The 23,901-nt window shown below is 43.6% G+C and overlaps 3 protein-coding genes and 1 long non-coding RNA gene across 4 annotated transcripts in view; 1 reads left to right on the top strand and 3 right to left on the bottom strand.

Moving 5' to 3' along the window:
• Nucleotides 1-23,901, top strand: part of LOC143481771 (uncharacterized) — an 89,265-nt gene that overhangs the window by 26,045 nt on the left and 39,319 nt on the right. The window lies entirely within an intron of this gene.
• Nucleotides 749-2,718, bottom strand: LOC143482335 (uncharacterized). The gene is made up of 6 exons (XM_076980683.1): nt 2,711-2,718; nt 2,458-2,660; nt 2,044-2,381; nt 1,672-1,928; nt 1,333-1,581; nt 749-1,232 (listed from the first exon to the last, which is right to left on the bottom strand). The coding sequence occupies exons 1-6, from the start codon at nt 2,716-2,718 to the stop codon at nt 1,037-1,039; spliced, it is 1,251 nt and encodes a 416-aa protein (XP_076836798.1). The 3' UTR covers nt 749-1,036.
• LOC143481763 (uncharacterized) lies at nt 2,801-4,858 on the bottom strand. The gene is made up of 3 exons (XM_076979909.1): nt 4,519-4,858; nt 3,638-3,965; nt 2,801-3,533 (listed from the first exon to the last, which is right to left on the bottom strand). The coding sequence occupies exons 1-3, from the start codon at nt 4,605-4,607 to the stop codon at nt 2,916-2,918; spliced, it is 1,035 nt and encodes a 344-aa protein (XP_076836024.1). The 5' UTR covers nt 4,608-4,858; the 3' UTR covers nt 2,801-2,915.
• On the bottom strand, nt 16,043-22,436 carry LOC143481731 (uncharacterized). Its single transcript, XM_076979837.1, has 10 exons — nt 22,298-22,436; nt 21,073-21,802; nt 20,602-20,920; nt 20,352-20,507; nt 19,978-20,070; nt 19,319-19,432; nt 19,083-19,175; nt 18,654-18,703; nt 17,505-17,613; nt 16,043-16,753 (listed from the first exon to the last, which is right to left on the bottom strand). The coding sequence occupies exons 2-10, from the start codon at nt 21,786-21,788 to the stop codon at nt 16,424-16,426; spliced, it is 1,980 nt and encodes a 659-aa protein (XP_076835952.1). The 5' UTR covers nt 21,789-21,802; nt 22,298-22,436; the 3' UTR covers nt 16,043-16,423.

The following is a 23,901-nucleotide window of genomic DNA, read 5'->3' as shown; positions in this document are numbered from 1 at the left end:
TTGCAAACCGGCACTTGGGTCCACCCTTCTCTATATTAACGCTCCCGTGCTCACCGCATTACACAAGCCTTGCACACGAGCTACATTGTGTCCAGTCTGGTCTTCCCCGGCATTCGGTAAAAACCAAAATGAACCCATATTTTTGCCTTAAATGAAGACCTGACAGGTTGACTATCTCTTTCCTCCATCTGTTTTGAACCTTTTCCGCGCACGAGTGTGTCCCAGAACCTGCTGCGTAAAGTGTCGCATAATTTTGTAATTACATAACGCGAGACCTCACCATGACTTGGAATCAATTTTGGGACATTTAAAATCGATTCTGAATCGTAGTAAATGAGAATCGATTTTTGATATATGAATCAATTTTTTTGGCACACCTCTAATAAATATTATAAATCAATGCTTACTTATTTTGCAAATAAAACATGATTTAACAAACAGTGCTCATTCAGTACACAAAACTATACATACTTCAAAAAGATATAGATGCATATTTACATTAAAAAAACTGTCCAGCAACTCTCTTCAAATTATGTGAAGTGTTTTCTTTAATCAACAATAAAAATCTGAATAAATAAACTTAAATAAATCAGTGCCAATCAGTATAATAATTATAATATAATTATAATGAATACATACATACATACAGAAACATTTTTACATAAACTATTTACAAAACATCAGGTAGGTGTTTGGCTCACTGACCCTGTCCAACACCTCCTCTCTCCATCTCCTCCATCCACTGTCTTCCCCGCTGCTGTCACGCAGAAGTGCACCCCACGAAAGCGGCTGTGGCCAAACTCTTTTGTCTTTGGCTGGCCACATTGTTTGCATGAGTACTGATCGTACTTAAGCCGCTTCCATCAGCAGCAGGGGGTGCAGTGCTGGCCACTTAAGCCTCTGCCTTCTTCCTCCACCGCCACACTGTGGTCCGGGGCACTTTGGGCCCAGGCTGTGTGGCGGGGGCAGTTGGAGTGTCGGGGGTGGCAGAAGCTGGAGCAGCTGTGGCGTCATCAGAGGCGAGAGGATGGTGGCCTCAGACGCGCTGGGAAGCCTGTCTGGAAGCGTCCGCCTGGATGTTAAAATCGTACGCAGGGTGGGCGTACGTGGGACGCTCCGGGAGCTTGCTCAGCGCGGGAGGGAGGGGTTCCGAGGCCACCGTGGGAGTGCTGGACTGGCCAACGCTCAGGTGCAGAAGGTCCTGTTCCTGTTTCTTCTTCCTCGCGTTGTACCTGTAAAAAGAAATGCAACACAGTCTATCAGTAATCAGCCTGTATAGCTCACAGTGTCAAATGAGATCAATTTCAGACAAAGAAAACTGGATAAACTCACCACTGGGTCAGTGTCCTTTGATTTAGCTCAAAGAGCTGTATTCTGGTCCGAGCCATGAGGCCAGGGCTGCCCAGGACTACGTCCCTGATGACGCCGTAGTCCCTCATTATGGCAGCCCACCTGTTCACGCTGACGCCGGCGATGGTCTGCCTGCCAGGGTGAAGGCGACAAAGCGCCAGGCAAATGGCCTCGACAAGGCGGCTGATGCTGGGCCACTGAGCAGGCTCACTGCCTTGTCCGAGGAAGCAGCTACAGACAGACACAGACAGAAATCAGTGACACGGCTACAAGCCAAACTAGAAAATCCTGAAGCTACTGGATTACTGAAGGTTTGCCTACCGCTTCAGACTCTCTGTCCCAGCGACAACAGAGGTCTTGGAATAGCTGCTTTTGAAGCGTCCCTTCACCAGTCGATCTCTGTGACGTGGCGGGTAGACAACACCGCTTTTGTCGCTCTCTGGCAGTTTGTCCCAGAGAGCAACGACGCCGTCCACCCTCTGCTGTGTCACAAATGCCTGGTGACTCGGCTCCACCAGACTGTCGGCCAGGTTGACCACATGATGATAGCCTGGAATGCCGTCGGGTCCCAGGCTCTCCTGGAAATTAAAGAAAGAGAAATCATTATACAGATATCAGACACTGTGGCGAAAGGGTCAGGACATAACAGCTGAATCCTGCTACGATTTAACACAATGAATAAACTACACTTACATCAGTACAGGCATGGGTCTGGGTAGCAACCTGGCCAGGGACGCCCTCCTCGGTTGGCTCGGACGTGGAGTCCTCGGCAGGGTCAGACTGGGCCTGCAACGATGCATCCGGAGAACGAGGCCCCACTGCTCCACGATGGAGAGGCAGCAGTGGCTCGAGGCTGTGCTCAGAGCATGTGGGGTCCGCGCATTCGTCGAACCCCACATCCACATCCTCGAAGCCTTCGTCCTCCGGCTCTGGAAGGTCCTCGTCGCAAAGCCCATCTGGATCCCTGCCGAGGTCCTCATGCAGCACTACGCTGGTCTGAGAGTACAGGTACTCCACCCCAATGAGTTCACCTACGTGAGGAATACAGACAAGAAAGTTTAAGTGTGTGTGTGGGTGCGAGAGAGAGAGAGAGACACACAACATTACCTGTATACTCTCCAGGCCTTGTGTAATCCTCAGCTAGCTGGTGCCCAAGGAGTTGCTGGCTGAGCTGGTTGGCGTAGTGCTGCAGCTGGCCACTGTAGCAGACCCGAGCAGGATCGCTCCCCTCCACTGCTGCTGCCGCGCGGTCCTCATTCCACCTCACCAACCCTTCCAGCAGGTACGCCTGGAAGTGCAGGGCACTTGCACTTGTACCCGCAACAGTCAAGGACACTTAGCAAACAGTCCTGACGCGTACGTCTGCATGTACGTCAGAGAGAAGGAGAGAGTGTGAGGCACTCACCAGGCACGAAGCGGTTCAGGTGGAGGTGGAACGACTCCAGGGACGTGGACCCGCGCGCACAGCGATATACGGGCAGGATGACCCCTCCCCTGGTCACCTGCCCGACCCTCCTGTAGAGCTGTATGCCAGGAGGGTCCTGAATGCAGTGGAGGTGGCGCCTCTAGGTCTGCCAGATGTCCTCCATCTTCTCTTGGTCCAGAAGCCTGATGCCCATGGAGTCTGTTCTGTCCATGAAGTCTTCCAGCAGCTCCTGGATGAGCTCCTCGGACGCCTGGGCCCCGTGTGTGCGGTGGCGGCAGTGCCAAGCCAGCTCCTTAGCTGTAGGTCTGCTGGAAGACGTAGCATCAGTCAGGTGGCCTCTGGACCGTGGTGCCTCCCGAGCTCCAACTGCTTGGCCTCTTGGCCACATCCTCTGCATCCCATTCGAAGATGCAGAAGGAGAGGCGGCCCATGAAGAGGCTGTACAGCTGGTGGCTGTCATTGGTGACAAACGGCGCATGAAGTGCCACACGTCCAGCCTGACGACCAGCTGGTCCCACGCGTGGAACATGGCAGCTGCCTTGCCCGTGGTGGAACAGCAGTCCTGGTCTACGTAGAGGAGCTGGGGAGGATCCTCTCCGGCTCGCTGGTACCGCTCCATCAGCTTCACACACATGGGCAGCAGGCCCTCGCCCTCTCCCGCCGTGAGGACGCTGATGAGGACCTGCCCAAACTCGTTGCCGACGTTTGTTGCCCATGCCGCCGTGCCGGAAGCAGCACCAGCAAGTTTTTTGGTCACCTGAACAGACAGACAAGACACAGCGCATGACAAAAAAGCCCACCATAGAGATTAATGTGTGTGTGTGTGTGTATGTGTGTGTGTGTGCTCCTATACAATCTTACCTTCTTAGTGGAGTCCATCTTTAAAATGGCTCCATAGATGGAGGTGATCCTGGCCTTTGTCTCCTCAAGCCGTGACAGCACATCCTGGGCATATACTGTCAGCAGCCATTTTGGAGTGGGCACTGGCACCATCGGGGGCAGCTGGTGGGTGATGGTGCTGGGGTCAGTGCCCGGGACCAGAAACTTTTTGAGCACGGAGAGGTACTCGGAGGACTGGGCCAGCCATTGTTGTCTGTGCCTGACACACAGATGCTTGTACAGCGAGGTCACACTGTTCCTGAGAGTGCGGCCTTGCATCAAGCTCACAACCTCCTTGTCGCAGGACAGCCTACAGCACAGAAAACCACAGGTTACATAGCAATCAAACACAACTTCTCACAAGCTTACAAATGCGCACGCACGCTCACCTGTAAAGCCTGCTTTATACCTCCGGACACGGACGAATTTCGTCCGTCCGTACCAAACGTAGCCTCTGTAGGGGGCCACTTTACCTCTTTCCGGTTCCAACGTTATGATTTTTTTTAATACATCCTCTAGAGGGCAGTATAGTCAAATTTCCGGCACCGGCGCACCAGCAATCTCCTCCCAGCTGTTTTTGCATCGCTGTTTATCGCGATGACCTGGCACCGTAGCAGAATGTAGCCTCTAACCAACTCGCAAAGTTTCTCTTCTAACTCGAGCGCCATTTTTTAAAGTCCAGTACTCTTCTTCATTGATTTTCCCGAATTGGTGTACTTCCGATGCTTCTGACTCTCTACTGCCCCCTGATTTCCGGTTTATATTGCTCCGTTACTACGGATTCGTAAGCGCTCTGGCAACGGACCCACTGACGGATGAAACGACCTCCGGAACCGGACGAAAGGGTCCGTATCCGTAATTACCGTAGGGTGTGAATGGGCCTTAAGTCAGGATCGCTGGGAACTTCTCCCGATGGACGGGGTCCAGCTGATCCAGGATGACCTGCGACCATCCCACCACCTTCTTCTTACAGCGGCGGCACTCCAGGTACTCTGTGGCCATGAAGTACCAGCCGCTGAAGTCCAAGACCCTCCGGACGGTCTTGTACATCCCGCAGGCCGTCAGCTTATGGCCTAGCCGACGGCACTCGGGATGCACGCACAGCAGCTTGAATGCCCACATGCGGTAGGGCATCCACAGGAACAGCCTGCTGTGGAAGATGGTGTCTGGCGATGACGGAGGTTGCGTGTAAACCAGCCGGGGTCCGGGAGGCGACCACCACAGGCACAGATTCTTAGTCAGCGCCAGCCTCCCAGACTGGTCTCTGGTGAAGAGAGCCCGGCTGACCCACTGATGCTGCTCTTTGGGCAGCGTCTGCTTCCAGCCCTCGGGCAGAAGCACCTTAGACAGACAGACAGATGTAATGAATACGGGCTTCGCATTTTCACTGAATCTACAACAAAAACCCCAGAGCTGGGGCTGGGCTGCTCACCTCAGCAGTGGGCACTGGCTGCGTTTGCGAAGGCTGTTGTTCCGGTTCAGCCGTCGGTAGGAAGTGCTGAGGTGGGTCAGGGACCACGGCAGAGGAAGAGGGAGCTGGAAGAACACGCGTTAATGAGCTTATGAAGGGGAGAAACATCATAACGGCATCTGTGTATGTAAGCGACAGCAGTCTCAAGAAACGTGTCATTACGTGCAGATACTATGTTAATGAAATAAGCAGATGAAACAAAGATGACATGCCTCCCCCTCTCGACCCCATGTTACCCTCAAAAGTAATTAATGAGTTAAAGATTATGAAGATTGATGAAGTGCAGCATGAATTAATGACCGTGCAGCGTGAGACTATTCTAGCACCACCACCCTTCATTACCTACCTTACCACTTCCATTTCCTTTCCAATACAGCTGCATTACAACAAAACAAGTTAAGGCCAAACAACAAGACATTCAATCCAATACTAGTGTACTACACTCAGTCCAACCTGCAGGACAACTCACCTTCAACGTCCAGTTCCTTCTGTGGAAGTCCGGCGCTTGGACAAGCCTGTGTATGGACACAAGAGACACGTTATCAGACAGGAGTTGTGCTTGGAGGCATACACACACACACGTGTCTCTACACATGCGAACTGTACAACCTGGGAGACGGGGCACTGTAGCTGGAGCAGGCACAGAGCGGGAAGAGGATGCGGCGAGTGCTGAGTGTGTCTCTGGCCGGCTGCTCTTCTCTGCGTCTCTGCGCTGTACATACTTCTGCAGCGCCTCCATCTTGGTCCCAGGTCTGACCTACTGCTGCCGGATCCACTGGACGTAGCTGGATTACACAAAAAACCAATCGTGAGAGTGCAGCATGTTCCACCTTCAACATCCACTGCATGTCGTACATGAAGGTAGTACCTACCTCCTCTTCTCTCTGTCCTGGGCCTGGTACAGGTCCCTGTACGAGACGCTCTGGTGCTCCCCAAACCCAACAAGACACTGGCCCTCCTGCCCAGAGGGCTCGTCCCTGGCACGGCGCTCCCTGACTGCTCTAGTCACGTCAGGAAATAGGCTGACGTACCGTACCAGGGCGTCTTTATTGGCCATGGAGGGGGACACCAAAGCATCTCCACCCTCGCGCTCCCGTTGATGGGCTGCCGACACCATCACGGCGTAGCCCACGTCATGGGTCAGCGGCCATCTGAACGTCTGACCCCGGTACTGGCCAAACTGGATGGTGCTTTCACTCAGCACCAGCCGGGCGTTCCCGGGGTCACCTCCACCTGCTTTGACCCGATCCTTGGCCTCATCCCTCACCCTGTCAGCGCTCCAAGGACGGGAAGAGGTCGGCCGCTGCTTGTAGGCGCTGACCAGCACCGCGGCATCGGGTGAAGGTTGCAGGGTGAGATCACCACAGGCCTCACGCCTGAATGTAGGTGTGTAGTCCATTCTGTACAACAGGAGAGAGCAAAATGCACACGACTACATACACATACACATACATACATACATACACAAACAGACACGCACATACATAAATACATGCATACATACATGCATACATACATACATACACACACACAGACATGCACACACAAGTGTGATCTCTAGTAAAAAAAATGCTGTCTAAAGAAAGAAAAAGAAACACATGATTATAAACCGTGTTTTCAGTTACTGAACGCTTATAACGACGCGTTGCGTTACTACAGTTGCAACAGACACCTGTTTAAGACTGTAGCAGTTGTGCATTCAACCATCGATGTTTAACGGTGTATAAATAGCCAGCCCGCTCGTACACTTCGTATTTTGCACAGAAATTACAGAGATCGCTTAACTGGATGCATTTAATCACTCATTTTAATTATTTTTAAACGTGTCAGCTCACTATCCAGCTGGTCCGACAGCCGCATTTTGAACAGAAACGACGGATCGGGCAGCAGGCTCCCTACCGAGACGCAACCGAGCTGCGGTTTTAGCTAAATGACCCGGTCGGTCTTCGCACTTTAAATCTCCACTACAGGCTATCGAGACAGAGGGAGGAAAGAAATAAACTGCACATAAGACTTACCAGAAACGAAGTAAAAATCAAAAATCGATCAATTGTGCTTAGAAAACTCTCAACTAACTTGTAACTAATGTGACAGCGAGAAGCGGGGTGCGAACGGGAGCAGCAATGAGGTAGCAACGGAGAGCCAATGAGAATTCGAGAAGCACATTGAAACAGGCCAATGGCGCTCTGCACGTTTTCTGTTATATATTGGAACAGGCCAAGTATGGAGGACCGGGTCTGCCAACTCGAAAAATAAATAAATAAATAAGTCAGGAAATGAATAAATGAATTCGAATTAGCAAAGAATAATGAATATAAATATAAAAATGTATAAATACACCTTGAAATTAAAATATCAATGAATAAAACCTTACATAATATTTATTTTGTCATTTATATTAATTTCTCTATTTATTGATGTATTTCCTTGTTCGTATTTATTTCTCTATTTATTTATTTCTGTATTTCCTTGTCCGTATTTATTTCTGTATTTATTTATTTCTGTATTTCCTTGTCTGTTTTTATTTCTCTATTTATATTTGACGGGGGAAAAAATCCGTCAAATCATAATGATAAACCACACGCGCGCATGCTATCTGTTTTGAGGCTGAAATATGATCCTTACAAGGTTCCCAAGTTACGATTTTTCGTGGTTACTACACATCTCCCATTTACTGTATAAAGCCTTGTTTGGACCTAAATGGTTCTGCGTCGTAAACGGAACTTGGTGTTTGGTGTGCGTGGCGTCAGGATTAGTTAAACGCAGCTATGGATAAAGGTATTTACCAAAAGGCTAGCTTTAGAATAGGATAACTGCGTATAGTACGTTATTTACGTACATGTATGTATGTATGTTCCGATTTACACCAAAAATCGATTTACGACGGATCAACGTCGTAACCCGGGGTTCGCCTGTATTTCAGACATCGGAAGAGCTTCAGAGGTAGATAACTTCAGTATTTTATCTTTATTCTGATTAAGTTAAATTTTTATCAGAAATATAAGAGTGGTTTTTTTTGAGCCGGTACAGGTGATCAGACAATCTGGTTCATCCTGGCTGCCTTACGGCGTAAGGTGTAATACATGAACAAAAGCACAAAATGTATGTCCTAATAAACCAACACAAAATATTTATTAAATTTTATATATAAAAACTAACTTGTAATTCTTTTAAACTTTATTTGCATAATTTCTTTGAGTTGTCTGGTATCCTATAATTTACTAACAGTAATGAATAAATAATTAATTATGCCTGTTTTTTTACATATTGTGTCTAATCTAAATCTTTAGGTTACAGCATTTTCTCAGAATATTAAAAGAAATTAGTTTTTTATTTCACTATAATGATTACCTGACTTATTTATTATTAATTAATTTAAAGATTAATTATAAAATATTCTAAATATGGTACACTAACACTCCAACCCCCCCCCCGCTCAGAAAAAGTTCAGGCTCAGGAATTTTTCCCACTATCACCCCTGAAAATGGCAGGCTGAAGGTCAATCTCTGATCTGCTCAGAGAAGCAGCTACTTGCCTGGATGAAATGGAGCAGTGTACGTATTTTATACATACATATGTGTATATATATATATATATATATATATATATTTTTTTTATTAAGTAGTTGTGGGCCATTATCGGCGTTTGTTAATTTGATACTCTTATCGGGCGATATAAACATTATCGCCGTTAATCTATTCTTAAAGTTGGGTTGGGAACTGGGTCAAAATAGGTAAGAAAACTGATAACTTTCACCTTGATAGTTTAGCTCGGCTGTATTCCTAACCAAATTGCACAGTAGGGGCGAGACGAGTTTTCAAACCTGTGAATTACAAATCGTATGTGTGTTTACATGGATGCATGGTTACATGGAGGAACGTAAAGTGTTACCGGAGCGGAGCTCGGAGCGGTCGTTTTCTGCATGGTCCTAGCGCTAGATTCGTCGCTATTTAACTTAAAACTGGGGGGAACCAAAACTGGCTTTTGACAGTCCGTGAGGTTAAATCTACTAAATGTTGGCTTACATTTCAAATCTCATGTTTAGCTGAATAAACATGTTATCAACCCCTTTTAATGTACAGTATGTAGGCTTACAAATTCATGTGAAAACATCAGAAAGTTCAATGAAAACTCAAAACAGACTTTACAAATAATATATCTTTTGAAGAAAGTATACATATTTAAAAATGGCTTTTGGTAAAGAAACTAATTTAAAAAATTCCCAAACCAGGCGGATGACATCCCGAACATTCATGATTTCATGAATTCTGACTGAATAAACCGTTGAACACAAGTAGCCTACATTTTATTGAGCATGTTTTTTTTCTTCAAGTATCAAAGTAGAACAGCTTCCTCAAGCAGTCATTGATGCATTTTGGAAACAGGAGATGAGCCCCTGGTCATGCACCCTCTGTGTTAAGAAACCCTATCTCAAAAACTGACTTCATTACTTGGGTAGCATGCATATGAGCCATTTTAATATAGATTAATCTAGATTAATTTCAAGATTACAGTGAGATTAATCTAGATTAAAAAATTTTCTTGCTGGCTTGAGCCCTGCAATAGTGCATGTACTCTTTGGAGGAGAGCACGAGACAGCAACAATTGGCCTATCTGACTGCGTGGACCAGGATGTTCGGGATGTCATCAGCCTGGTTTGGGAATTTTTTAAATATTAGTTTATTTACCAAAAGCCATTTTTAAATATGTATACTTTCTTCAAAAGATCTATTATTTGTAAAGTCTGTTTTGAGTTTTCATTGAACTTTCTGATGTCTTTAATTAGTTGGAAGGAACCCAAGAACACAGGAGGTTCAGTGGGTTCTAGGCTTTCTCCAGAAGTTTATAGAAACTGGTATTTTGCCATATTTGACGTTATAACTTATTTTTTTAAGATTTATATATATGATATGCTAGAACATGACAATAGTTGCTGATGCTTTTTTGTGGGGTTTTTTTTTAGGGTCCTCTGAGGTTTTGAAGAGTTTGCTGTCATTCTGGACTGGCTGGAATGTCCTTCCCCCAATTGTTGATTGTCACCTTCCCCAATCCTCAACATGCTTTTGTTTGTCCTTGTATAAATCATCATAAAAGTTTTCCACCACCCTCATTAGCCCTTGGGTTGTCTTCATTATTTGGTCTCCCTCTTTTAATTCATTTATACCCCCTCCCCGCGCCATTGTTTTCTTAAAAAAGTACCTTGTGCATTTTTCACCTTCTTCTAGTTGCTGTTCTTTACACATCATAATATAATTTTTGCTCATCTCCTCTGTTAAAACCCTCATATCTTCTTTGACCTGTTTTATCTCTTCATTAAAATCATACCCTTGACCCACTAAATTAAAATATCTCTGTAATCGTCTTTGCAGCCCCACCCTGCGCCTCCTGTTTTTTCTTTTTAAAACTCCCAACCCTTCTAAAAAAGTCTTAGTCCGACCCTTTACCATCTCCCACCATTGTGCATGTGATTCGTATAAGTCTTGGAGGGACTGCCAAAGTCTGTACTGCTCTCTGTATTCTTCTTGCACGCCCTCGTCTTGCAGCAGGGAGCAGTTCAGCTTCCACAGCCCTCCCCCTATCATCACACCTGTGGGAAAGGAAAGGGTGCAAGATAGCAGAGTGTGATCAGAGAAAAACATAGGGATTAATCTAGCATCCAATGGCGGACAGTCACGTGTAAAAATATAGTCAATGCGGAAGGCCCGGGACCCATCACCACCCGCCCAGGTGAAGCCCTCCTCCCGTGGATGCATGGTCCTGTAGCAGTCAACTAATTTAAAATCCGTTATTAAATTTGTTAACCTCCCTGACGTTTTATCCAATTTAAAACTCCCCCCAACATTTTTTCTATCCTTTCTTGTTAAAACACAGTTAAAATCCCCACCCACCACTATTGGAACCCTCCCCAGCATGTGGGGCTGCAAATCACCCAGTAAAGCCTGGTTCACACTACACGACTTTTCAGTCGTCAGGTTTTTGTGCCGTTCGCACTACACGACTGGTTGTGCTGTAATCGCGAGTCTTTCAGTTGTTGTGGCTTTCACACTACATGACTGATCGGCGACGCGGGCTCACGAATTACACGACTGGGGAATCGCCGACTCATCTGGCTGCCGTCCAAAAACACGAAAACGAAACTCTCGCAAGAACCAGCAACACCACGTAGAAGAAAAAAACTATGTACATGTACTCCACATTTTCGTTATTATTATTATTTTTTTACCGTTTAAACACTCCATAGTCTCAAGTTGCCAGAATTATTTCATCTCTCCGTTGCAGTGAACATAGATATAATCAATCGCACTATTTCTCCAGTGCTGTCACAATAACTTAAACACAGTGTTGCAGTAAAGTTGTAAGAAAGGTGAGGATTTTGTGTGTTTGCTGGGTTACTGTTTTGAAAGCATTCTTGAAAGTTTTTTACATTCTTCAGAGATATCTTCAGCAGTGCCACGGTTCTCTCTCCGCGTTCCAATTGGCTGTAGCTAGACGCTGTTCCCATTGGCTGTAGCTAGACGCTGCTGTTGACTCAGTCGCCGACTGGGCTAGATATTAAACATGCTAGATATCTGCCGGTCGCCGACGGCTCGGCGAGCGTCTTTCAGCAGTTCACACTACACGACTGAGTGAGCGACGAGTGATCGCCGATTTGCCTCCGACCACAGTTTCTGTCGCCGATCAGTCGGCGACTGAAAAACCAGCCTAAAATTGTGTAGTGTGAACCGGGCATAACTCGTATCTCTCCTCTTATTCGTTAAAACCATACACATTTAAAACTTTAAAATCCCTCCCTAAAAAATGCTAATTAGCTAAAATGGCCTGCCCATCCCTCACTACGGTGCAGTCCTTCACCACGATCCTAGGATTTTTTATTAAAATAGCGACACCATCAGCCTTGTTGTAGTGCGAACCACTCCAGAGGGAGGGACCCGCAGCCCAGCGCTGCTCCCACTCTCCGTAAGATTTCAGAAAGGGGATCGCACACTCTTGCAATAAAATTACATCTGCATTAACAGTTTCTAAAAAAGTTAAGATACTCTGTGCTCTTAATGGTGCTCTCACACTTCTCACATTGATGGTGGCAATTGTGAGAGACATGAGCATGTATTTAAAAAGATGTACAGACATTCTTATATTATGGGGGGGTGGAGAGGAAAAGGGGGAGAGAGGGGAGAAAGGGGGCGTGTCCTCAATTACGGAGTCCTCTGGATGCACAATCTTGGGTGTAGGTGTTTTTAATCTTACCTCTAAGAAGGATACCCCGTTTGGTGACCCCTCTGGCCACATCCGGGTCCCCTCTGAGGACTCAGTCACATCTTGTTCAGCCCGTTGTTTCTTCTCTGCCGTGTCCGCCAGAGGAGATTCTGCCGGCCTCTTTCCTGTTTGTATACTTACCAGTTCTTCTTCTTCTAGTACAGTCTCCATTAAACATTCCTTTTCTTTTCCGGCTCCAGCGTCTTTTTCTCTGCTTGCTTCTCCCTCTTGTGCAACACTTTCCTCCTCCTGTTCCTGGATGTTTGCCTCAATCTCCTGACTGGGGGCAGGGGCCTGCTGGTTGGTTGGTTTTCCCGCCATCCCACTTGGGCCCGCCCCTTCTTCCTCTTGTCGTCTTGCCTTCTGGCCATGCTGCCAGGCGGCCATTTTCTCCTCCATGTCGGTGGCCATCTTTGCTGCCTTCATTTTGTTAGCATAAGACCTAGGACAATCTCTAAATAAATGGTTATTTGCACCACACAGATTGCATAGTCTACCATTTGGGCACACCTCGAAGGAGTGCCCAATTTCCCTACATTTCCTACACACCACTTCTTGACATGCCTCAGCTAGATGTCCCAAACGGCCACACTTGCGGCATAGTTTGGGCATCCCTTGATAAAAAATGTAGCCACGGTTTTCTCCCAACACTATCATGGATGGTAGATGTCTCAAACCCAGATACCCCTCTGGGTCTTCCCATTGCTGGATGGGGACTCTCCACGAGCCAGTCCAGACCCCATCCTCATCTACCACTTTCACAGGTGGGCTTTTCACCGTGCAAAATCTAGCCAGCCATGTCCTAATGTCTTCTCCAGTCACAGTCTCATTAAACATTCTGACAGTCACCACTTTATGTGAATTATCAGAAAGCTTTTCAACTGAAAACATGGAGAGCTGGTCTTTATTCATTTCATGCCTATGCCAAAAATCCTGTAGCTGATATGTCGTGCAAAAACTCACATCAAACCCTTTGTTGCCAGGTAGAGAGATTAAACAATTCAAATCTGAAACATGAAAGCCAAGGACCCCCTGGAGAAGCTTCCTGGAGAAGTCCAGCCTTGACATCCCCAGGAGCTTCCCCTCAACATCTTTAAATAGGAGTCTCACACTGTGGTGGTGGTGGCAATCTAAGTGGTGGTGCCTCCACCATGTCGGCTCCTCGGGCCGGTGTGAGGAGGCACCACCACTTAGATTTTACAAACAACACTCTAAAATTACTCCAATAAATAGCTAAAAAGGTAAAAAGGCTATAAAAGGAACAAAACCAAGTCTAAAAGCAAATTAAGAACAATTCCAGACAAACCCTAAAAAATAAGAGTCTCCTAAAAAAGTTCTAAAATTCACTTACCTTGTGCTTTAACCCCTTTTCAGCAATCACACGAACCGTGTAGAAAAATTTCCCTCTCAGAGTTTTCTGCCGCCAAAGCGCCTTCCACCCCGAGAGTCGATCCCAGTCCCGACTTTCTGATCTTAGCCAAAAGGCCGAGAAGCGATCTAAGCATGCTCAACAGCGATCTCTAAAGATTTCAAAAAATTACTAAAGATTTTTTTAAATGTAGCTTTGGACCAAAAATTTTTTTTTATTTTTTATCATTCTCTTTTTATTTAGAAAGACATATTTCCATCATAGACATTTCAGTTTTCCACAGGAAAGTTTAGCACATCCGTTCATTTGCCTTTCTGGAATTTTCTTAACTAAACCTAGATTATTCTCAAAAACAAATAATAAACCAAGAACACAAAAGGGGGCAATCATCCAATAGGACAGTATTAAAGCCAAAGAAAATCTGGCCTAATTGGCCTTATGTACTCAGTCCATTTAGTCCAGGTCTTATAAAAGTTTTCCTTTTCCATTTTGAGAGAGAAAGAAATCTTCTCCATAACATAAATCTCGTACATAATGTCAATCCAGTCGTCGATTATAGGGGGATCCACTTTCAACCATTTCCTCGTAACACATTTCTTACTGGCTGCCAACAATATAGCAAGCAGTTTTTTGTCTCTTACAGTCCATGTTTCAAACAATATATTGCCCAAAAACAAAGTTTCACATTTCAATGGAATATTAACATTAAATATATTTTCGATATGTTTATGGATCTCTTCCCAGAATGACCTTATTCCTTGACAGTCCCAAAAAACATGGAAGTGGTTGGCCCCAGTAAACCCACATAATCTCCAGCAGGCATCACTGCCACCCTGGTATCTTTGTTGTATGGGTGTAATAAAAAATCTCACAACACTTTTCCAGCAAAATTCCCTCCATGCATTTGAGCCTGTTGAAAGCCATTGTAATTGGCATATTTTCTCCCAGTCCTCCTCTGTGATTATCACTCCTATTTCCCTTTCCCATTTCCTTTTTATATATTCTGTGTTATCTTTTTTGGATAATTGTATGGCATTGTATAGATTGGATATAATTTTCTTACACGTCCCCGTTTTTGTTAATGATAAAAAGACGTTCATAAACCCTGGTTCTTCCTTGTCTAATCCATCTTTAATGTTGTTATTAAAATAATGCCTCACTTGTAGGTACCTAAAAAAGTCGTCTCTCTCCAAACCATGTTTCTTCTGGAGGGTTTCAAAACTTTGAAAAACTCCTTCTTGAACGAATGAATGGTAGGTAGTTAAACCTTTTGTAATCCATGACTTAAATCTGTTGTCGATTTTGTTTGGAGTAAAGTCCGAATCATAAGCACACCATCTCATCTTTTTAGATATATCTTTTGGTCTGTAAATTTTCACTATTTCCTGCCAGGACTTAAAAAAAACTGCCCACTACAGAATCTTCTGGGGTCCCATGTTTTTCTAGTAATTTGTTATCACTCAGAAAAGCAGTTATTGGAATTCCCTTAATTTTTGTTCCATCCATCTCTTTCCATGCTGCTTTATATGATGGGGAACACAAGCAGACCAAAGGTCTTAGTTGGGCTGCATGATAGTAATCCTGTAGACAAGGAAGTCCCATGCCGCCCCTTTCTTTCCTTAGTTGTAGTGTTTTAAATTTAATTCTGGCTCTTTTCCCTTGCCATAGATATCTTGCTATTAATCTATCCCATTCTATGAATTGTTTATGGGGTATTTTGACTGGTAGACACTGAAATAGGTACAACATCCTTGGGAGAATATTCATCCTAATTGACTCTATTCGAGAGTTTAAACCTAGAAAGGGGATAACATTCCATCTTTGCAAATCAGCTCTTATCTTTGCATTTAACGGTTCGTACACTCACAGAAATATTTAACCCTAACTCTTAAGATTTATGTAATTTTATTACATGACAAATTCCCATTTACTTTTTTTAGATAATTTTAACACAAACCTATCAAATAAACCTTACATGATACATATTCATTAGTGTAATAAAGCCTATTTATTTCAAATGCATAATCCTCAGGTTTATGTATTTACTATTATTAAAGTATAATTAAATGAATAATATGTGTATTTATTTCAAATACATAAAGTATATTGTTTGAATTGCATAATTATCAGGATACCTATACAAAATAAATGACATTTATTTCTTTGAATTACATGTCATTTATGATTATGTAATAAACCAAATTAATCAAAATGCATCAAATTTATGCAATTTTTTTTCCATTTAGTACAATCTTAATGATGCATAAGAACAATCAGACCACCTTGTTGATTCAACAGCTTTATTAACTTTAGAACTTCACATTAAACAATCTACAGAAAAGTTGCTTCAGATGTAAATTTTTTTTAAGACAACCAGATACATAATTAGGGAAACAATGAAGACAAATTGAAATGAAGAATACATTCTAGTGATCCCCCCCACCACACACACACACACACACACACACACACACACAAACAAATGAAGAATACAAGCACTACAACACTGCCAGCTAACACACTTCAGAAACACTAAAAGAAAACAAGACAAAACAGGTATTTCCCTGATACACCCTTCAAGAAATAAGGAATCATTTAAAACACAAGATCCTCTGACTTAACCCCTACCTGATTTGTCTTTTTTTTAAGAACATTAACAATACTGCCAGTCAAATCACCGGAGCAATTTTATTTTTAGTGCCAGTACTTTCGGGGAAAGCTTGTCTGAGTCCAGATCCATAAGGATTTTCTGGTAAACCTCAAATGTATGCTTCATGCTTTTAGGGTAACTTAAGTTGATTGCATAGATCAGCCCATATAGCATCATACACGCATGGCTGACACTCGGCAGGTTGTGGAGAACTTCCACGCCTTCCAGCACAACACAAACATCAGTAAAGCGTCCATTGCCTGGACCATCAGGACCATGACCCTCTGCTCGAACAGTGTAGATGCCCATGGTCTTCTCGGCAACCTCTGCCTTAGCCTCTCTGGATTCAATGTCCTGGAACAGAAAGAACAGGATGATGAGCTGTGTGACCCTAACCTGGACCACCAAAATCTAAGCAGCTCATCCTTAGGCCAATTGAATGTTAATTTGAAGAGATTTCTTTAAAGCACTGTATATATGCGTTCATGAGAATGAGATGGATGCATGATCAAGGCAACAATGACCTTAAGACTGTAATGTATTGACCAGGCAGGCAAGGATCCAAATGCGGAGAATCACAGCTTTTATTATAGAGTGAGTATACAGCACTTAAACAGATGTGAAACTCTACTCAGAGAACAAAGCACAGGGGTGCTACGAACGAGGTCAGGACGGTCCAGGGTCACGCCGGGAAGACAGAGGCCAGAAAGTACAGTAGGGCTAAGCAGAGGATGAGGTCTAGGAGAGCAGAGGTAAGAACATGGAGAGACAATCGCTTGAATAGAACGCTCGGTATGTGGCATGGCAACAATACTTCGCAACCCGGAAGTGTGACGTGGATGGTTAAATAGTCGTGAAATGGGTGGGGAAATGAGTAGCAGGTGAATCAAAAGTTCAGGACAGGTCATGTGCTGTTTCTAACAACGACCTTTGATCACCTCCTAAAAGCCTGGGAAAAAAAAGGAAAAGTCATAAGGATGCATTTTGTGTTTTTGTTAACATGAGATTATATACAGACTTCTCTCAAATTGTGAACTTTTCAATCAAGATGACAACAATTAAAAACTCTGACAATTATCCTTTACAGTAGTAGTCTTGTTCTCACGTGTTTAAGGGTTGATCCACCACCGAGGGTAAGGCCTTGTGCTTTTTTAAGACGCAGGGATTTCCGGGGAGACTGCAGAGCCTGCTCTTTTCCCAATAACGCCTTTGACCTGCCAGAAAACAAAATGCAGTTAACAAAACACCAACTAAAAATACATCTAACAATACAGAACCAGGAACCCCCCTTTATTCAAAGATCAGCGATGTAAATACGTAGCCAGCAGCTGCAAGTGCCAAATAAGAAACTGTTCTTTGGTGCAGGGAAAACGAATTCAAGAAAAGGAGGCAAACTTCTCCAACCACCTCACCCTCTCTTCTACCGTCTTCCTTCTCTACTCACCTCTTCACCCTCCTAAGCTCTTGTAGGTGTAAGGTTTATTCTCCTTCCTACTCTCATCACTGGAATAATAGACTTGATGAACAAGCTCCACTACTTCCTGACAGGAAGACCTTTATTTCCTGCATATACTATTAGTTTAAGTGATTACCATACTTTCTGGACTATAGAGCGCACCTCAATATAAGCCGCACCTACAAAGTTTTTTAAAAATGGAAAATTTATAAGCCACACCGGGCTAATAGCCGCATATATCTACTGAACTGATTACATTTAACTGAAATGATCAGTTTCTGAACGGTGCCTGTAGCATTTCACGTGTGACAGATTCGGCTTTTAGCCGGTATTGTGCCGAATTCCGACTCACCTCGTTTATCCGCATAAAGACGCTACAGATTATATTGTTGATTTACATTTCTATGCATAAATAAGAGTTAGACTTTAATTATCCATCACAGCAAATGGCACGCCATTATCTATGTCCAAAGCCACACTGGCTCAAGGGTGTTAATTATTTTAAATAAAAAACACACTGGCTATACCGAAGTTCACTTCTGACCACGACTTCGCAGTATTACAGCAGTATTATGTCTAAATATCTAGTTAGGACAACACTAATGCGCTCAATGAATTAAGTTGTGAGCACGAAGGTTGGAGGGAGGACGATAAAGAAGAGAAAGAACCAACCTTTCCCTAACCTTCCCTTGTCTCTCCCTTTACTCCTCCACTGTTGGAAACACCCCCCTTCTAGTCAATATTCAGCCCCAAGAGTAAAAATAATTCATGCTCCAACTACACTGCTTTATGACTTACCTCTTGACATCTGGCTTTGGCTTTACTGACTGCCTCAGATCCTCAGCTGCCTTTTCACAGAGAAAAACACTAATTATCCCATTGTTTCTCTCCATGAACAGCAATGCTAAACATACTACAAGGAAGACAGGAATGACATATTTATAAATTACATTGTAGAAGGAAAAAAATTGAGAATAACCAATTCAGACCAATTTTTTTTTTTTTTATCCCATGCAAAATTGTTTAAAGTTACACTGGTGGGAGAGGAGTGAGTATGAGAGAAAGATACAGAGACAGTAGGGGACAACAGTGAAAAGAGCAGGATGGAGAGAAGAGAGACTGAGAGGAGAGTAGATGAAGACAAAGTATGAGAGGGAGACAGTGTGAAATGGACAATAGCTAATCAGGCTTGTATTGGTTATAGTTTCAGTTAACATGTCCACGTACTTGCCATATGTTCAAAGACGACAAGAAGGCTTCCTTCTGTGTGATGTTCTCAAGGCGCTGGAGTTCATAGGCAGATAGTCCACAACATGCATCCTAGTGATCCCCCCCCACCACACACACACACACACACACACACACAAACATTAGAATCCAGCTTATTTGAAAGGCATTTCTTACTTAACACTTCCAAATCATGCTGCTGGCTCATAAGAAATATGAAGTGCCTGTGTCCTCACCTTGTTGTTTTGGTGAGAATTGTCATCTTTTGCATAGTGAAGGCGTTTCGATTTAGGTGCCCCAACCCGCCCCACTGTATCCTCGGGTTCCTCTGGACCAAGTGGATTTACTTCCTACAAAGCGACAACACTACCACCACTTTCCTTTCGGGAATTTCTCATTCTAAACAAATAACCCATTGAACTTAATGATAATGTCACACTCGAGGGAGGAGGCACGACGAGTGAAGACGGTGCAACACTGAACGTTTATTGACAGACTTCGACGTGTAAGCTCCGAGCGGAGCATGGGCACAACACACATACACTCACACTGGCACGAAACTTTAGACAAAGACGAGCACAAGACACTGTGCGAACGCACATTTTATAGGTGGTGAACACAGACCCTCATGATCTCGAGACAAGGCACAGGTGCGACTACGAACACGCTCACAAACAACCCACACACACGGAACTACATACATGGACATAACGACACGCAGACAACGTAGCGGCACGCCCACAGGGAAGGGTCCGGAGCTGTCACCGTAACAGATAAACTATTGGTGGTCAAGGTCAATGTGTTCTCATGTCTATCCCATTCTCATGAACGGCACGTTATCAGGCACATCTGGATGGAAATTACATCTGGCACAAAAGACAGTAGGCTGACATACCACGTATTCTTTTACCAGTGTGCCCAGGTCTTCATTCAGGTAGATGCTCAGACAGCTGAGCACACAATCACGCCTCACATTGATGTCTTCATTCTGGGAAAACAAACAAACACATATGATTCATATGGTGACTTTGTTAGCTCACAGGTGCTGAGGCTAACAAAGTCACTGACACTTCCCTAGTTGACCACCCCATCACCTTGTTTTACCCCACTCAAGCTCTCAAAGGTCTAAGCCCATTTAGTAAACAGTAATTTTGAAAGTGCTATAAAAACCTTTGAAACATTTAACATATGTGCTTTCATACACAGCGTATAACCATATGCTTATCATAATAGCCCCCCCAAAAAACAAACAAACAAAAAAAACCATACATTATCCATTTGGGCCATTATGGTGGTGATCTTTCTTCCTGCTGCTCCACCTTTGGCATTGAAAAGCTTGATAAAATTGTCTGTCAGACGGTCCAGTTCTCCAAGGAATTTGGAGGTCAGAGGTACAGTTGTCAGTCGTATAAACTCCAAGTTGATCTGTAAAAGACAACACAGACAGGGTACAAATGTTAACAGTTCGTAAAGAAGATCATTGACAGACCAAGTCACTACACTTCAGATTCACACTTACCTCACTGACATCAAAGAGTGCTGGCCATCTGTTATGGAACTCTGGAATCGCAGGCTCCTGGAGAACCTCCTGCCTCCTGAGCGAGAAGGTATGCTGCATCATCTTCTTGATCTCAGCTTCATCCTTTTTCTTCTTTTTTACCTCTGTCAGTAGAGCCACACGTTCTGCCTCCATATTCTCTCTTGTTTCACCTCTGGGTATGTTTGGACAGAAATTTACTTCTGCCTTCCTAGGCTTCTTGATGTTGGCCGCTGGCTTCTCTTGGCCTTTCTGTTTATTCTTCAGAGAGTTGACTGCAACCTCAGGATGTCCAGCTCGGCTGAGAAGAAAAATAAATTTTATTTGTACATTAAATGAATCTAAGAATCTGTTGGACTGACATGTAATATCTTGCACCGGCACAAATGTTGCATAGCAAAATACTTGGTGCTTCAGATGGGAACAAAATAGAGCCCATTAACTAAAACATACCTGAGCTTTGATCTGAAGTTCATCATCTTTATTTTCAAGTAGTGCTTCCAACCACAGTAGCCACTGCGAGTGCCTTTCTCCAGTAGACATGGGTGGGACTGTATCAGGGCCTTGGCCACTTCTTCTAGTTGCTCATCCTTTGGATATGCTGTATACTTCATTATTTCTTCAGCTAGGCCCTCAAGAATATCAGAACGTGTTTTTGGGGTAAGAGACAGCAAACTTCCATGTGCATTGAACTCATTATTTCCAGAGTGAAGTATCATCTCGGCACAGTATGAGAAACGAGGAACAACAAAGACTTTGGGCCAAGAACAGGACCGGGTCCCGGGTGATGACAAGATGATGGTGTCATTGCTGCTGTAGGAGTCTGAATCATTTACTCCATGTGATGATGAGCTGACACTGGAAGGAGTACCAGGGGTTGTGGGGCTGGTATCTCTTGTGAGTGGATTAGAGCTAGCTGTGTCAGAAGGCATGAACACAACTTTCACAGTAGCTTTATCTTCAAGTTCTGAAGCTGATGAGAGGTTCATGAACTGATCATCCATTTCTCTGTCTCTGTACTGAAGTCTGAATGGCTCAGTTACTTGGAAGAAAGTCTTTATTTGAAGAGCGAATTCCTCCACAGTGTTTGGTATTCCAGATTCAATGATGAGTTTTCTTGCGTCATCTTCACCTCCAAAGAGGACTCTGAAAGTTACTCGTCCTGCCATCCTGCTTTGCTAATCTAAGGTAGAGACCCAAAGTGGTTTAAATACTTAACCACCCAAGCAGAAACAGGAGGCAGTATTAGCCTATAACTGATGAGTTAATAAATACAGAATATTAATAAAGGGAGAACAGCTGGTAGAGAGAGGATGGAGTAGGAGAAAGGAGAGAAGGTTAACAGAAGAATTTATGAGAGAGGTGGCTTGTAGGGAGACGAATACTAGAGCAAGGTGGGTAATAGAATGGTTTGTAAAGAGAAAAGTCGAGTGAGAATGGCAAAATAAGTGGTCAGTTGAGAGGAGACTAGAACAGCTGGGAGGAGGGTAAGAGAGGTTAGTAGTGAGAAGGCTAGAGGAAACTTGGAGAGTGAGCAGGATGGGAGAGAAGTTAGGCAAAAAGTGGAAGCCAAAAAAGGTCACTAGTGAAGAGTCAACCCTCCACTTTCTTCTATCCTACCCACCAACTCTCCATTACAGAAGAATTTTCACAGCACTGTAGCATATGAAAAACATACCTTTGATGACGATGTGTCTCTTCAGGGTCACCATACGTCTGGATCCGACTGTGTAGGCCACAAGTGGGTAGCAGTCTTTTAGCTCCTCAAACTGAACAAGGGCAACCTTTCTATCTGGTGACACTGTCAACTGAAAGGCCCTGAAATGATCCTGATACCATGCAAAATATAAACGAACTATGAAGCTCAACTCATCTCCTACTATACACATTTGTAGAATCTCTGCAAATTCAGGTTCAAATTCACGTTTAACGAGCAGGAAAGCGGCATCACGAAAAAAGGCGCAAACTTACGCGCGCGTCTGTAAAACACTCCAACAAAGTGATTTGTACTCATGACTAAGTTTGCGAAGCACATTGACCCCCCGAAGAAATAAATGTTTTAATTGAATGAAACACGGAAATGCCATTTTTTGGATTCACACCACAGAATTGCATTAAAATGTAATGAGTTTGCACCTACCAAGTTCTCAAGTTCACATTTAAATAAGCAGACAGCACCTAACTTATTACAAAATGAATATGCTAAATGTTGTGGACAAAGAGAATGCTTTCCGGCTTGCTTTGCAACTGATATAACTAGTAATTTTAACCGGCATGAAAACCAATTGCAATGGGTTAATTTAATCCAGTATCAAACTGTATTACCTATCTAGCTATGTCGCGAAATAGCTAGCTTACCTGTGATGCTAGCATGTGCTGGTATTGTCTAGTCCAGCAACATACATACATCCACACACACACACTCTAGATAAAAGATAAAACTGCTTAAAATAATCAAGAACTATACAAATACATTTATATTGATGTGATGTGATATAAACTGCATGATTAGGACACATTTGAAAGTAATAAAACATAGGATGTCTCGGATTGCTTACCGTCGCATGGATGACTGCTACCCAAATGAACCTGACTGCTGGAGACCCGCGGGAAAGCAGTACATTTTATTTCTCATAACTTCAATGAAAACCAGTCACATAAATTTTATATAACAGAATCTTGTTTGTTTTACAACTGTAATTATTTAAACTGTTTAGGTATAAATTACCTATTACATTCAATATATTTTAGAATTGATTAGATTATGTAGATATAATTAATTTTAAGGCATAAATATAAAAAATATGAGTTTTTAAATAAAATCAAATAGATGTAAATGCATAAAACTTAACTCTGCCATTAATCATTTCTGTGAGTGTAGTTGATGTTATACAGTTTTGTGAAATCTCTAGGTAATTTAACCCCCAAATATTTAATGGAGTCTGCTTCCCAATTCCAATTGTACCTGGTCTTGATTAAAGACGGAGGGTCGTAATTAAATGTTAATACTTGAGTTTTGTTAATATTAATTTTATATCCAGAAACCAAGCCGAACTCTTCCAGCACTTTCATTAATTTTGGGAGTGTCTGAGTAGGTTGTGTTATGGATATTAATAGGTCATCAGCAAATAGAGATAATTTTTGTTCCCCTGATGTCATTGTTACCCCCTTTATGTCAGCTCTTTGTTTAATTAGTTGATTAATGGGTTCTATAAACAGGGCGAAAAGGAGTGGCGATGCACAACACCCCTGTCTCGTTCCTCTTTCCAGGGTGATTGAATT

The sequence above is a fragment of the Brachyhypopomus gauderio genome, chromosome 18 (assembly GCF_052324685.1).
Source record: "Brachyhypopomus gauderio isolate BG-103 chromosome 18, BGAUD_0.2, whole genome shotgun sequence".
In the NCBI taxonomy this organism is placed as follows: domain Eukaryota; kingdom Metazoa; phylum Chordata; class Actinopteri; order Gymnotiformes; family Hypopomidae; genus Brachyhypopomus; species Brachyhypopomus gauderio.
Note: the sequence above shows the minus strand (reverse complement) of the source record. Positions and strands in the feature narration are given on the sequence as shown.

Excerpts from the sequence above, each read along its gene's own strand:
- LOC143482335 (XM_076980683.1), bottom strand. Across the intron at positions 2,382-2,457 it reads AAGGCCTGGAGAGTATACAG|GTGAACTCATTGGGGTGGAG; the intron begins GTAATGTTGTGT and ends TTCCTCACGTAG. Across the intron at positions 1,582-1,671 it reads GGGACAGAGAGTCTGAAGCG|CTGCTTCCTCGGACAAGGCA; the intron begins GTAGGCAAACCT and ends GTCTGTCTGTAG.
- LOC143481763 (XM_076979909.1), bottom strand. The coding sequence starts at position 4,607 with ATGGTCGCAGGTCATCCTGGATCAGCTGGACCCCGTCCATCGGGAGAA. Across the intron at positions 3,966-4,518 it reads AGGCCCATTCACACCCTACG|GCTGTCCTGCGACAAGGAGG; the intron begins GTAATTACGGAT and ends TCTGTGCTGTAG. Across the intron at positions 3,534-3,637 it reads AGATGGACTCCACTAAGAAG|GTGACCAAAAAACTTGCTGG; the intron begins GTAAGATTGTAT and ends CTGTCTGTTCAG.
- LOC143481731 (XM_076979837.1), bottom strand. The coding sequence starts at position 21,788 with ATGGCAGGACGAGTAACTTTCAGAGTCCTCTTTGGAGGTGAAGATGAC. Across the intron at positions 20,071-20,351 it reads TAATGGCCCAAATGGATAAT|AATGAAGACATCAATGTGAG; the intron begins GTATGGTTTTTT and ends TTGTTTTCCCAG. Across the intron at positions 19,176-19,318 it reads ATTCTCACCAAAACAACAAG|GATGCATGTTGTGGACTATC; the intron begins GTGAGGACACAG and ends GGGGATCACTAG.